The following is a 16,252-nucleotide window of genomic DNA, read 5'->3' as shown; positions in this document are numbered from 1 at the left end:
GAATGTGTTTGGGGAAAAGGTGGGCGTGGGAGGGGGATTAGTTGCCCTCCAATCACTTTCAACTATTGAAAAACGCACCAACCCTCTCAATTTCCAACTGGCTGAACCCTTTTCGAAGTTTCTACGTAGATACGAACGTGGCCTGGTCTAAACAAATAATAATTTTGTGCCCACATCGCTCTTTACTTAGGGAACTGCCTATGACCATATTCATAGTGAGCACCAAAAATTAAAACTTAGCATTGGAATTTTTTGGAAAGCCGGTCCATTGACTATTCTTTGCGGTTGATTATGTATGGCTATGCTGTTTGACCTATGTAATTGGATGGATGAGTAGGGTTAAGGCCTCGTTCAAGTACTTATCTATATCAATTACTAAAGTAGGAAAACAGTCTTCCTTTATCCTTCTGTAATTCGTTTTTGGATTAAAATTCTTATGTTATTTTACATATTATTTATTATATTTTACTTATTATTTAAAAATTTATTATTATTTATTATAGTTTATATTTTTTATGTTCGGTTGTATGGTGTGCGTTTGTTTCTGTGTTTCTGCTTTTACATTGGTGATTTTTTTTTCACTACTACATAACATAGAAATCTTTGCATAATGACGCAAAAAACCACCATGATCGTTCAATTTAAAATTTCATTTTCTGCTGAGATCAATATGAGTTATCTTTTGAGCTTGCTATGAAACTCTGCACAATAACTCACTCTCGTTCCATTAAAAATTTGTAGCTCTTTCCAAGCTTAGTATGAGTCATCTTATGATCTTACTAACACAGTTTCTATTGGGTTTTCTCAGAAAAGCAAAATAGAAATATTATTCCCCCTACAAAAAAGCTCTGAAGAATGATAATGGAAACTACCCTTTGTCATTGTCAGAAGATACTACACCAAAAATGGAAAACCTCATAAGGATTTCATGTCTATGAAGATCAGACTTGCTATGAAATCCAAGCCTTTGTAAAAAGACAGAAAGAAAGAGAAAAAGTACTTTTCCCTCGAATCATTCAAAAACATAACCCCTTAACATTTCATCCTACTTACTTGCTTACTTACTTGCAACATTACATCCTACTTACTTGCTTACATTACTACTTACTTGCAACATTACATCCTACTTACTTGCTTACATTACTACTTACTTGCAACATTACATCCTACATACTTGCTTACATTACTACTTACTTGCAACATTACATCCTACTTACTTGCTTACATTACTACTTACTTGCAACATTACATCCTACTTACGTGATACTCGTCGATTGCAGACTTCAACCCAGGTATATCGCGGTTTTCTTCCTCCCAAGTGGCCATATCGTATGCTAATTCTCTCCATTTTACCAAATACTGTAGACCTTCCTTAACAGAACGATGATTGATCACTCTATGTGCCACTAGCCAATCAGGACGGACACCATACTGATAATACCTATAAATAACAACCAGCACTAAATTTTTGTAGAATAATGGATTTAATTATGTCCTTAGTTTTTTTTTTATAGACTTATTTATTAATAGATTTATTCATTCATCATTGCCCCACTAGCCAATAAGGATGAATACCCTACTAGTAATACCTATAAATATCAAGCAGCATTAAATTTCTTTGTAACATAACATTATTTTTTTTGTACACATTTATTTACAGATTTATCTATTTACGCAGGTGCCCCAAGCCAATCAGGACAGATTCCAGACTGGTAAAGCCTATAAATAACAAGCAGTATTGAACTATTTTGTGAAATGGTTTCCAAAAAATAATTGTATTACGAGAGCAACACTTTGGTTTTATCGTGTTTTTTTTTCTAGCACCTTGATTTCAGCTTGTTCCTAGAGAGTGGTAATGGTCTAACCACTGCAGCTTTTACGGAAAGTGTGGACCTTAAGCCAGATTGATGAATATGACTTTGCATTTTGGAAAGCTTCATAGAACTCTTGCCTGGGGCCAAAAATCTATTGTTTCTACCCATTTCTGTTCGTGATTTCAGCTGGGTTTACCATTCGGTTTTTGGCACTTGGGATTGCGGTAGAGAAATTGTATCAGGTGTGCCTCTTAAACTTTAAAAGTTCTCTCATTGCTAAAGAAATTAGAATTTATCCTCTGCTCCTTTCTAAGTGATGACGTTAGAAACTTGGCCTACGGCAAAAAAGTCAACTTTTGAACTAAGACAGATAGATTTTTTTTTTCGACGGCAGTCGATAGCTCTTGATGAGCTGATCAAATTATATACTATCCATTTTTTTTGTAGAAAAAGTCGTTCCTGAGATATATCAGTTTGGAAGTTTAAAGGGGTTGACAAATTCAGTAGTAAGGTACACACTGAAACCAAAAATAGACCGATACAGAAATGGTATTAGATGTGCCTCTTAAACTTTAAAAGTTCTCTCATTGCTAAAGAAATTAGAGTTTATCCTTTGCTCCTACCTAGGTGATGACGTTAGAAACTTGACCTACGGCAAAAAGTCAACTTTTGAACTAAGACAGATAGTTTTTTTTCGACGGCAGTCAATAGCTCTTGATGAGCTTACCAAAGTATATGTTATCTATTTTTTGGTAGAAAATTCCTTCATGAGATATACCAGTTTGAAAGTTCAAAGGGGTTGACGACTTCAGTAGTAAGGTACACCCTGAAACCAAAAGCAGGCCGATACCAATTGCGAGACACAGGGGAGTTTTAAGCAACAGTCAGGTGATAGCTCATAATCAAGTTCGGCGATGAGAGGTTCGCAACTTTTGCTAGTTGGTGTACCTATTATTTGTTTCCAGTGTATTTGATGGTAAGACCAATTTGGTTCCAGTGGTAAGACAGGTAGGGGACTTGTAAGTAATGATCAGCTTAGGCAACAATCATCTTTAGCGATGAGGAGTTTGCAACTTTTGCGAGTTGGTGTACCTAGTATTTATTTTAAGATCCTTACAGATTAACAACTTTAGCGTTTAATCGAAAACCAAAGTGTTGCTCTTGCAACGATCTAGCCGAACAAAGGTTGCCACAACACCTCACGTTGCCCATGCAACGTAGATCTAGTTTTAGTTTGTATTGGAAAACGGCCATGATCTTCAAGAAGAAGTTGATAATTCAAGAGCAGTTGGTGCCCATTTTAGTAGGAAAAATTTAGCACCGTGTAGAAGGGAAAACTTAATTTGCACAATCTTGATTAGAGGAAAGACAATTTTACAAAAAAAAAAGAAATAAAAAAAAACACACACGCACCAGCTACCTAACTTTTGTTAGTTTTACATGAGCATCGTCTCTCAATCTGGTGATCATGACACAATATGCAAAGATTATCGTCGGTCTAAAGAAATAACAAATGCAGGCAAAAAAGAATCTTAAAAGAAACAAAAAAAAAAGAATAACTATATCTACTTCTATCTGGCTTATCTTCAACGTCACCAAAGTGCGTAGTCCCATTGATAACTTTATTTTTAGAATTAATACAATGATATCATTTCAAGATATCCCCTAGCTTTGTTCGATTTTGCTATATATCTTGTTCGATTTTGCTATATATCTTTTTGCCACATTTTAAGTTTTTTTACTTTTCATTTTTTATAGTTGTTTTGTTCAATGTCGTTATTGTGATAATACTACTTAGTTTAATATGGGTCAATAGTTTTTCAATTAAATTTTCAAGGGGGAAGAGTCAATGAAATATGTGTAACGGTAAATAAATTCAAGTACTTTAAATGTGTTGATACCTACTGACATTTTCATTAAAATGAAATGACTTGGTTATAGAGAGATCTAAATACAAAGCGGGATGAGCATATGCATAGCGAATCAGGTCTTAGACTAAGATTATTTTGTCTTCCTTTATCGCATTAGGTCCGTTGACCTTCATTCCCCTATCTCCGAAGGGCATCAAAGCACTTCATACGATTGTCCCGACCCAAGGAATAACAGCCGAAAACCAATGCAATAACCAAAGTACATCTGATATCGTAATTTAATTTATTGGTACTTATGCAGAAACGTACATCGTCTTTTAATACAGGTTTCTTTACTCATTAATTCATAAATCATTAAGAAAAATATTTCAAAGAAAGCTGAAAAACTTATAACTAAAACGTTCAAAAGGTTTAATTTTACGCGCATCAATATAGTTTGAAAATCCTTGTTTGATTCCGCATTAAACAAGATGCAACAAGTCTACCTTTCTGCTAAGAAATTGATGGGTAGAGGGGGACCATCCGTTTTAGTCCTTCAATAATAAAAAGAAAAATTTATGCAAGTTTCTGGTTTAAACAGGTATAGCATGTTTACCTTTGTGCTAATGAATCGGAGGGGCCTGCAGTCTACTTGGGTTCTCCTTTCCCAATTACCCCCTACCAAAAAAAAAAAAAAAAAAGAGAAGTTACATAAAAATGTACCCTTTTTGCTAATTACAATTGTAAAAAAGCTAGACAAGAGTGCTTCCACATAAAAAAAAACAAAATGTAATGTCCCCAAACTCCCAGCACTTGCATCAAAAACGAAAAAATACAGACAATTCATTTCATTGCAGCTTATAATATAATTTTATAATATAATTATAATATATTCTTATAATATTTATAAGATTATAATATAATCTTATTAATATAATCAGATTATAATATAATCTTATTAATAATACAATTTTGACTAAATCCTCTTTCTTGTCATTTTGTTCTGCAAATTAACGACGTTATTTGTGTCATTGGCTACTTGTCTTTTTACCGATCGTAATTTTAATTATGTTCTTTTTATCTTTTTTCACAGAAATGTATTACAGATATTTTAGGTTCGATGTAAACTTATGTTTCAATGCTCCTGAAAAGTATAACCGTTTTGAGTAAATATCAAATCGAATACATTGGATAGCACCGAACTATCCAGCTCAATTTATAAGCTATAATAAACCACTATCAATTATTATATCATACTCCCTCTGAAGTCCTTGGTGTTATAGCCATGTATCCCACAATATTCCCGATAATAAAATTTACCATTGGATAAAGCCCCCCAGAAACCCCTCAAAAAAAATTTCGGCAATTTACTAGACAAGACAACTAAGAGGAAGAGATATGATTTCTTTACACCTTGCTTACTTGCTAAAACCTGTGGTATAGTCAAGTGTAATGTTGCATGTTTCATAATAGCAAACTGTCTAAGACAGAAGTTTCTACTGAGTCACCTTGTGAAGTAATCACGGAAAATGTTTTTTTGAGTCAATTGTAGTTGGACGCAATTGGTCAAAATTAATAAATAGTTTAATATACACTTGGCTAAGCCTATTTAAGACTAATATACGAAATAAACACTAAGAAATTTTGACTTGCCTTTCATAGAGACCATCTGATTCTGCGCCAGCAATCCTTTTTCGAGTCCATTTTTTAGGCTTCGTTGACAGTTCATCTAAATCATCCAGATCCTCCGTCATTTTTTGTTTGTTTTTGGCAGCTTTCTCCTCTTCTTTGATCAGCAAGTCTTCCATTTTTGGTGGTTCTTCCATATCAACTTTACGGGTGTAGTGACGAAGCAAATTCATATGGTAGACTTCCATCTAAACAAAAACCCAAAATCGTTAAAATATAAATGTAAAATATTATATATTTATATACATATCTATCTATCTATCTATATATATATATATATATATATATATATATATATATATATATATATATATATATATATATATATATATATATATATATATATATATATATATATATATATATATATATATATATATATATATATATATATATATATATATATATATATCTTCTATATATATAAAAATAAGTTGTCTGTCTGTCTGTGGGTCTGTGGATCAGGTGACGTCATGTTTCAGCTGACGTCATGAAATTAGTTGCCGTCATTTTTGTTATGACGATGCTTAGTATATTGTAAAACACATTAATTTGGTTAATAATATACCATTTAAAACACCAAAATGAACATGCTGGAGTAGTCACTCGGTGAGAGAGGGTGTCAGAACGGAGAATGAAGGTCCCAGGTTCAAATCCTGGTTAGGCTAAAAAAGGTAAAAAACTAAAAACTAAAAAAAAAACTGAAAAAACTAAAAAAAGGCAAAAACTACAAAAAAAACTAAAAACTAATAAAAAAATAAAAAAGCCGAAAAACTAAAAAAACTAAAGAAACTAAAAAAAGGAAAAAACTTAAAAAACTAAAAACTAAAAAAAACTAAAAAAAAGGAAAAATGAAAAATAGAAGAGAAAAAGAATACTAATAAAATTAAAAAAAAAATAAAAAAAAAATAAAAAAGATAAAAAGCTAAAAAAAAGGTAAAAACCAATAAAAACTAAAAAGAAAAAAAGGTAAAAAACTAAAAAAAATTCATCTAAAAAACTAAAAAACGTAAAAACTAAAAGAACTAAAAAAGTAAAAAAAAAACTGAAAAAAGGAAAAAACTGAAAAATAAGCAGGATATAAAACAGGGGGATATAAATGACGACCGGGACACCGGGACATAAGGAATATAAATGAATCAGAAAATACAACTCATGTTTCCAAATGACGTCGTTTGGAGCCCAAATTGAAAATCCAGATCAATTTATGTCTACTTTCAAAGTAAAAGGGCAAATTTATCATAGAGCAGGGTCTCTTCTACCATTCTCAGGCGAGAATCATAAATTTTTACAATTGTACTTCATCAGTGATAGAAATTCTGAATTGAATGCACGTTGCGAAATTTCTCCCAACATTGATAGGACAATCGTTTCCCAATTACAACATCTTTTCCACGAAAATAATAATTTAGTGCGTCTGTTCAAAACAGCCATCGATTTGATGCCTACTTATACGCATAAAATTGTTATTGCCGCTGACAAAACGCCTCCTGGCCAACATGTGCGTAGATACAATGCTCCAACTATCGACGAAGTGGCCATCGTTATGGTCGGTGATCAGTTTTTACCTCGAGATATTATTCTCAGGGTTTCCACCACACGTGCTACAACTAAAAATAGGCCTACCAATAATACTTTTAAGAAATATAAACCCACCAAAGCTTTGCTATGGCACTCGACCTGCCGTAAAAAAAACAATGGAAAACCTAATAGAGGCCACAATCTTGACAGGGCCTTTTGAGGGTGAGGCTGTTCTTATTCCTCGCATTCCCAAGATTCCAACGGATCTGCCTTTTCAATTTAAAAGATTGCAATTCCCAATTCGATTAGCATTTGCAATCACCATTAACAAAGCTCAAGGTCAATCATTAGAAAAATGGTATAGATCTTAATACTGATTGTTTTTCCCATTGACAATTGTACGTTGCATGTTCGAGGGTCGGTAAACCTGACAATCTATTTATATGCAGCGACAATTGGACAGCGAAGAATGTTGTATATTCGCAAGTTTTACGCAGTTAATTTGTATTTTATCTATCTATCTATCTATCTATCTATATAAAAACGAGTTGTATGTATGCATGTTGGTTTGTTTGTAAAAAGAGCGTTTGCATATGATGTCATTATTAGTACATACGGCTTTGTATATGCAGAGACAATGGGAAAGCCAAGAATGTTGTATATTCGCAATTTTTACGTAGTTTAACTCTTGCAGACGAAATGAATGCTTGCCTAAAAAATTCTAATTTATAGGCACACGTAAAAATATTAAAATTAACTACAAATATGCGTGTCCGATTGCAAAACGATGACTCTGGTCAAACAGTAGACTCAATTTCAGGACGTATACAACTACCTGCTGATTTCTGTAATTTAGTGACGTCCAAAAATGAATTGATTGAAAAAGTATTTCCGAATATTCTAAACAATTATAAAAATAATAAATGGCTAAGTGAAAGAGCGATTCTTGCACCCAAAAATATAGACGTCTACGAAATCAACAATATTGTTTTGAACAAGATTCGAGACCAGGCAGTCCTTTACAAGTCAGTCGACACAGTTTTGGAACCAAATGAAGCGGTTAATTATCCATCTGAATTTTTAAATTCCATAGATCCTTCAGGGTTTCCACCACACGTGCTACAACTAAAAATAGGCGTACCAATAATACTTTTAAGAAATATCAACCCACCAAAGCTTTGCAATGGCACGCCACTTGCCGTAAAAAAAAACAATGGAAAACCTAATAGAGGCCACAATCTTGACAGGGCCTTATGAGGGTGAGGCTGTTCTTATTCCTCGCATTCCCATGATTCCAACGGATCTGCTTTTTCAATTTAAAAGATTGCAATTCCCAATTCGATTAGTATTTGCAATCACCATTAACAAAGCTCAAGGTCAATCATTAGAAAAATGTGGTATAGACTAGGTGTTGGGGATCAACAATATTGTTTTGAACAAGATTCGAGACCAGGCAGTCCTTTACAAGTCAGTCGACACAGTTTTGGAACCAAATGAAGCGGTTAATTATCCATCTGAATTTTTAAATTCCATAGATCCTTCAGGGTTTCCACCACACGTGCTATAACTAAAAATAGGCGTACCAATAATACTTTTAAGAAATATCAACCCACCAAAGCTTTGCAATGGCACGCGACTTGCCGTAAAAAAAAAACAATGGAAAACCTAATAGAGGCCACAATCTTGACAGGGCCTTATGAGGGTGAGGCTGTTCTTATTCCTCGCATTCCCATGATTCCAACGGATCTGCTTTTTCAATTTAAAAGATTGCAATTCCCAATTCGATTAGTATTTGCAATCACCATTAACAAAGCTCAAGGTCAATCATTAGAAAAATGTGGTATAGATCTTAATCCTGATTGTTTTTCCCATGGACAATTGTACGTTGCATGTTCGAGGGTCGGTAAACCTGACAATGTATTTATATGCAGCGACAATTGGACAGCGAAGAATGTTGTTTATTCGCAAGTTTTACGCAGTTAATTTGTATTGTATCTATCTATATAAAACCGAGTTATGTGGATGCATGTTTGTTTGTTTGTAAAGAGCGTTTGTATATGACGTCATTATTAGTACATACGGCTTTGCATATGCACAGACAATGGGAAAGCCAAGAATGTTGTTTATTCGCAATTTTTGCGTAGTTTGAAACACATATATAAATCTATCTATATTCACAGGTGGGACACAGGGACACAACTACAATGGCGCATAACTAATATGGCGCGTAACGACTTACGCGCGCGGGGGGGCTTGGGGGGGGGGGGCGAAGCGCCCCACCAACTAGGTGTTGGGGTGGCGCGAAGCGCCACCCCAACAGCTAGTATATATATATATATATATATATATATATATATATATATATATATATATATATATATATATATATATATATATGTATTATATATATATATATATATATATATATATATATATATATATGTATTATATATATATATATATATATATATATTTATATATATATGTATTATATATATGTATATATGTATTATATATATATATATATATATATATATATATATATATATATATATATATATATATAGATAGATAAGTATATATATATATATATATATATATATATATATATATATATATATATATAGATAGATAAGTATATATATATATATATATATATATATATATATATATATATATATATATATATATATATATATATATATATATATATATATATATATATATATATATATATATATATATATGTATATATATATATATATATGTATATATATATATATATGTATATATATATATATATATATATATATATATATATATATATATATATATATATATATATATATATATGGTAAAATTCTAGTTAATTGACTTCTTGCTGTCTCAGAAAGGGTTTAAGTTAGGAAAATGAAACTTTCAGGGATGAACCTATAGACTAAAGTATATCCCGGGAAGTAGACTCATCTCTGAAAGTTTCATTTTCCTCACGTAAACCCTTTCCGAGATAGCAAGAAGTCATTTAACTAGAATTTTACCTAAAATGGAATTGAGCAAAGTTATGAAGCTGAAAACAATTTTGTTGTACTTTAACTAAGCAGAAGATCTATTTTGCAAGGTTTCACTTTTATAACACATATATTTTTAAAGGTCATCAAAGGTCAGGGCCCTCTAGAGGGAGAAGGAGTGGAGGTAGTTGCTTCGAAATACCTTCCCGGGATATACTTTAGTCTGTAGATTCACCCCTGAAAGTTTCATTTTCCTAACTTAAACCCTTTCTGAGACAGCAAGAAGTCAATTAACTAGAATTTTACCCCATTTTATAAGGTTTTAAAGATATACAAATACATTTCTTAAATTTTGAAAAAAACCATTGATATGGCTCAAAATACTTCTCAAATAACAGGAATTGCATTTTCAGAACTAAAGGCAGAGAAAAAGCAACTAGCAACTGGAAATTAAGGTAAAATGTTGTTTTGTCAAAATTTCAATAGGTATAGACATGTCATATAGGCAAATTTCAGGGCCCTCTAGAGAGAGGAGTGGAGGTGGCTACTTCAAAATATCTTCCCGGGACATACTTTAGCCTGTAGACTCATCCCTGAAAGTTTCATTTTCCTAACCTAAACCCTTTCCGAGATAGCAAGAAGTCAATTAACTCGAATTTTACCATATACATCTATCTATATATATATAAAAATAAGTTGTCTGTCTGTGTGTCTGTCTGTCAGGTGACGTCATGTTTCTGTGTCGACTGACGTCATGAAGTTAGTTGTCGTCATTTCTGCTATGACGGTGACGACATTAACGGTATTTAAGACATTTGTTCACGGAAAAATGTTTAATTGTAAAATGACTGAAGAACCTACAATGGCAACAGCCGAGGAAGCTGCTCAAAGAGTTTATGCCAAAAAACTTGCTGCTGATAGAGAAAGTAAGAAAAGAAAGCGTTCCGAGGAATCACAAGAACAGCAAGAAAACAGGCTTGCGGCTAAAGAACGCAAAACCGCGCAGTTAGATGAAAATCCACCTGGACAGCGAGAGTCAAAACATATCAAAACTGAAAATGATAGCGATGATAATTGGGTTTGGGATTTTGACTTGGATAAGGTCATCAATGCCTACCAGATTTAAGTTAAAAAAACAAAGGTTCGTCGATATGTACTTCATAGTGACGCTGAAAAATAAAGAAGAAAAAGAAAACTGAAAAAAGAAAAAAGGTAAAAAACTAAAAAAAAACTAAAAAGAAAAAACACTCAAAGAGAAATTACAGACCGGGACACAAATGACGACCGAGACAGAGGGAATATAAGTGACGACCGGGAACCTCAAAGAGAAATTACAGACTGGGACACCCGGACACAAATCACAACCGGGACACAGGGAATATAAATGACGACCGGGACACAGGGACACAACTACAACGGGGACGCCGGGGGCACAGGCGGGATATATAAATGACGACCGGGAGACAGGGATTGTTCGAATAGAAATTACAGACCGGGTCACCGGGACACAAATGACGACCGGGACACCGGGACACAGGGAATATAAATGACGACCGGGACACAGGGACACATCATTAGAATAATGAGGTATAGATCTGAATACGGATTGTTTTTCCCATGGACAATTATATGTTGCATGTTCAAGAGTCAGTAAACCTGACAATCTATTTATATGCACAGACAATGGGACAGCGAAGAATGTTGTATATTCGCATGTTTTACGTAGTTAAAAACATATATTTATATCTATCTCTATTCATAGGTGGGACACAGGGACACAACTACAATGGTGCGTAACTAATATGGCGCGTAACGACTTACGCGCGCGGGGGGGCTTGGGGGGTGCGAAGCGCCCCACCAACTAGGTGTTGGGGTTAGTTATTTGGAGACAATGGGTTATTTGGAGACAATGGGAAAGAATTCTTCCCTGAAGTTGACAGTGGTGTGCCTCAGTGAACAATCCTAGCTTTAAATATATATATATATATATACTAGCTGTTGGGGTGGCGCTTCGCGCCACCCCAACACCTAGATGGTGGGGCGCTTCGCGCCCCCCCAAGCCACCCCGCGCGCGTAAGTCGTTACGCGCCATATTAGTTACGCGCCATTGTAGTTGTGTCCCTGTGTCCCACCTGTGAATATAGATAGATTTATATATGTGTTTCAAACTACGTAAAAATTGCGAATATACAACATTTTTGGCTTTCCCACTACTGGGAGCTTTCCGTTTCCAATTGCCAGCAATTGATCTGAAAATGTTTGACCAGAGTCATCGTTTTGCAATCGGACACGCATATTTGTAGTTAATTTTAATATTTTTACGTGTGCCCATAAATTAGAATTTTTCAGGCACGCATTCATTTCGTCTGCAGGAGTTAAACTACGTAAAAATTGCGAATATACAACATTCTTGGCTTTCCCATTGTCTGTGCATATACAAAGCCGTATGTACTAATAATGACGTCATATGCAAACGCTCTTTTTATAAACAAACAAACATGCATACTTAACCGCTTCATTTGGTTCCAAAACTGTGTCGATTGACTTGTAAAGGACCGCCTGGTCTCGAATCTTGGTCAAAACAATATTGTTGATTTCGTGGACGTCTATATTTTTGGGTGCGAGAATCGCTCTTTCACTTAGCCATTTATTATTTTTATAATTTTTTAGAATATTCGGAAATACTTTTTCAATCAATTCATTTCTGGACGTCACTAAATTACAGAAATCAGCAGGTAGTTGTATACGTCCTGAAATTGAGTATCGTATCATAAATGTCTTTTTGTTCCGACGTTAACTTGGAAATGTTATTTTGTACATACGACAATAGATCACTCGTACTGTAACTTTGTTCACGATCCAATTCTACACATGTCGAAACAGCAGCGATACGGTTAGATGAAGGCATTCCCAAATCCTGAAGAGGTTTGTTTGCCATACGTACGCACAAATCTTCTATAATAACTAAAGTGTAGTTATAAATTTCTGATGTAAAATCAAAAGTCATATCTGACGTCTATAACTGTTTTCGATGGAGTATATCTACGGACATTTTTGACTTATATTTTCCCCATAACTCTGTAGGAGCTGATGGAGAGCAAGTTGTTAAAATGATGCCAAACAATGCACGAATTTCACTTGGGGTTGACGTTTTGCACGCGTCATTGATGCAGTTATCCCAGTGTTGGTCATTCTCCAATAAATTCAGAGCTTGGCATGCACTACGGTAAGTGTCATGTATAGTACCGTTTACAGTTCTCAAATACTCAAAGGATGTCGGACCGGGTACATTCACCAAAAGCAGGCGTAGAAAGAAGCATTCATGTTGATTGGGGTGACCGGTGTAGAGTCTTCCTATCGTGGTATCTTTGAAGATGGTAGGTTGGCCGTCGACTGACTTACCCTGTTTTCGACGTTCAAATACTTTATTTTTAGTATTCCACGTGTAATACGAAGGCACTTCAGTATACAGCAGTTTTTTTGCAAAAGAATCATTTTTGCAAAGCGAAAAAAAAAGCTGTTAATTTTGTATCCGGTGGATTCAGGGCTCTTTGTTGCACGTTGGTTTCCGAGAAATAAACACGTTGACCATTCTGTAAATGTACCGCTAAGTGAACAACAGCTGGACTACGTTCATGTATCGGAAATGAAAGAATTCGCCAAACAGCTTCATTACTGCTTATATATCTTCCAGCCTGATATTGTACGATTTCGTCGAAATCTTTGATTTTGGGCTGCAAGCCAAAAACTGCCATGTCACTGCCTTTGTTGACGTATTTACATATGTATTTGATTGCCTTTACGGAGTTACAGTATTCAACGTTTATGTGTGCATTAAATGTTTTTGATAATAATGGGGAATATGGAACAACCCACTGGTTATCTACTTCGATGGTGGTACCGTTGCCATTGTAGGTTCTTCAGTCATTTTACAATTAGAAATTTCTCTTTCAACGGTCTTCTTACAATTAAAAATTTGTCTTTGAACGATGTTCTTAAATGCCTGTGTCCTGGTCGTCATTTATATTCCCTGTGTCCCGGTCGTCATTTGTGTCCCGGTATCCCAGTCTGTAATTTCTCTTTGAGTGTCCCGGTCGTTATTTATATTCCCTCTGTCCCGGTCGTCATTTGTGTCCCGGTCTGTAATTTCTCTTTGAGTGTTTTTCTTTTTAGTATTTTTTAGTTTTTTACATTTTTTCTTTTTTCAGTTTTCTTTTTCTTCTTTATTTTTCTTCTTTATTTTTCAGCTTCACTATGAAATACATATCGCCGAACCTTTGTTTTTTTAATTAAAATCTGGTAGGCATTGATGACCTTATCCAAGTCAAAATCCCAAACCCAATCATCATCGCTATCATTTTCAGTTTTGATATGTTTTGACTCTCGCTGTCCAGGTGGATCTTCATCTAACTGCGCGGTTTTGCGTTCTTTAGCCTCAAGCCTGTTTCCTTGCTGTTCTTTTGATTCCTCGGCACGCTTTCTTTTCTGACTTTCTCTATCAGCAGCAAGTTTTTTGGCATAGACTCTTTGAGCATCTTCATCGGCTTTTGCCATGGTAAGTTCATCAGTCATTGTAAACTTAAACATTAATAGATTTCTACGTGAACATATGTCTTAAATATCTTGAATGACGTCACCGTCAAAGCAAAAATGACGACAACTAATTTCATGACAGACACACAGACAGACAACTTATTTTTATATATATAGAAGATAGATATAATTCTAAAATTGTCATATAAATATATATATATATATATATATATATATATATACTAGCTGTTGCGGTGGCGCTTCGCCCCACCCCAACACCAAGTTGGTGGGGGCGCTTCGCGCCCCCCCCCAAGCCCCCCGCGCGCGTAAGTCGTTACGCGCCATATTAGTTACGCGCCATTGTAGTTGTGTCCCTATGTCCCACCTGTGAATATATATATATATATATATATATATATATATATATATATATATATATATATATATATATATATATATATATATATATATATATATATATATATATATATATATATGTTTTTAACTACGTAAAACTTGCGAATATACAACATTCTTTGCTGTCCCATTGTCTGTGCATATAAATAGATTGTCAGGTTTACCGACTCTTGAACATGCAACATATAATGGTCCATGGGAAAACAATCCGTATTCAGATCTATACCTCATGATTCTAATGATTGCCCTTGAGCTTTGTTGATGGTGATTGCTAATCGACCATTCCCTGAGTCGCCATCGTCATTTATATATCCCCCTGTGCACCCCGGCGTCCCCTTTGTAGTTATGTCCCTGTGTCCCGGTCGTCATTTATATTCCCTGTGTCCCGGTCGTCATTTGTGTCCCGGTGTCCCAGTCTGTGATTTCTCTTTGAGCGTCCCGGGCGTCATTTATATTCCTTGTGTCCCGGTCGTCATTTATATCCCCCTGTGCCCCCGGCGTCCCCGTTGTAGTTGTGTCATTTATATTCCCTGTGTCCCGGTCGTCATCCCGGTATACATTCGTTTTTGAATTGGTATATGATGAAATAAATTTTTAATTTTTTCCCTTTTTTTCCTTTTAGTTTTTTTTTATTGGTTTTGACCTTTTTTTAAGGTTTTTTAGTTTCTTTCTTTTTCTTTTTAGTTTTTTTTTGAAGTTTTTATCTTTTTAGTTTTTTTACTTTTATTTATATTTTTTTAGTTTTCTTTTCTCCTTTATTTTTCAGTTTTTTTTCCTTTTTTTAGTTTTTTTTTCTTTTTTAGTTCTTTTAGTTTTTTTTTAGTTTTTTAGATTAAATTTTTTTTTAGTTTTTCACCTTTTTTCTTTTTAGTTTTTTATTGGTTTTTACCTTTTTTTTAGCTTTTTTATTTTTTTTTCGTTTTTTCTTTTTACTTTATTTTTAGTTTTTATCTTTTTTATTTTTTTATGTTTATTTTTAATTTTATTAGTTTTCTTTTTCTTTTCTATTTTTCAGTTTTTTCCTTTTTTTAGTTTTTTTTTAGTTTTTAGTTTTTTAAGTTTTTTCCTTTTTTTAGTTTCTTTAGTTTTTTTAGTTTTTCGGCTGTTTTATTTTTTTATTAGTTTTTATTTTTTTTGTAGTTTTTGCCTTTTTTTAGTTTTTTTTTTAGTTTTTAGTTTTTTACCTTTTTTAGCCTAACCAGGATTTGAACCTGGGACCTTCATTCTCCGTTCTGACACCCTCTCTCACCGAGTGACTACTCCAGCATGTTCATTTTGGTGTTTTAAATGGTATATTATTAACCAAATTAATGTGTTTTACAATATACTAAGCATCGTCATAACAAAAATGACGGCAACTAATTTCATGTCGTCAGCTGAAACATGACGTCACCTGATCCACAGACCCACAGACAGACAG

The 16,252-nt window shown here is 34.0% G+C and overlaps 1 protein-coding gene across 1 annotated transcript in view; it reads right to left on the bottom strand.

The window, feature by feature from the left end:
• LOC136030060 (chromodomain-helicase-DNA-binding protein Mi-2 homolog) overlaps positions 1-16,252 on the bottom strand; it is a 149,621-nt gene that overhangs the window by 70,089 nt on the left and 63,280 nt on the right. The window contains exon 12 of the mRNA XM_065708687.1: positions 1,261-1,441. Within this exon, the coding sequence (XP_065564759.1) occupies positions 1,261-1,441 (181 nt within the window). The remainder of the gene's footprint in view (positions 1-1,260; positions 1,442-16,252) is intronic.

The sequence above is a fragment of the Artemia franciscana genome, chromosome 8, assembly GCF_032884065.1.
Source record: "Artemia franciscana chromosome 8, ASM3288406v1, whole genome shotgun sequence".
Taxonomy (NCBI): Eukaryota; Metazoa; Arthropoda; class Branchiopoda; order Anostraca; family Artemiidae; genus Artemia; species Artemia franciscana.
This window is presented reverse-complemented; position numbering and strand designations above follow the sequence as displayed.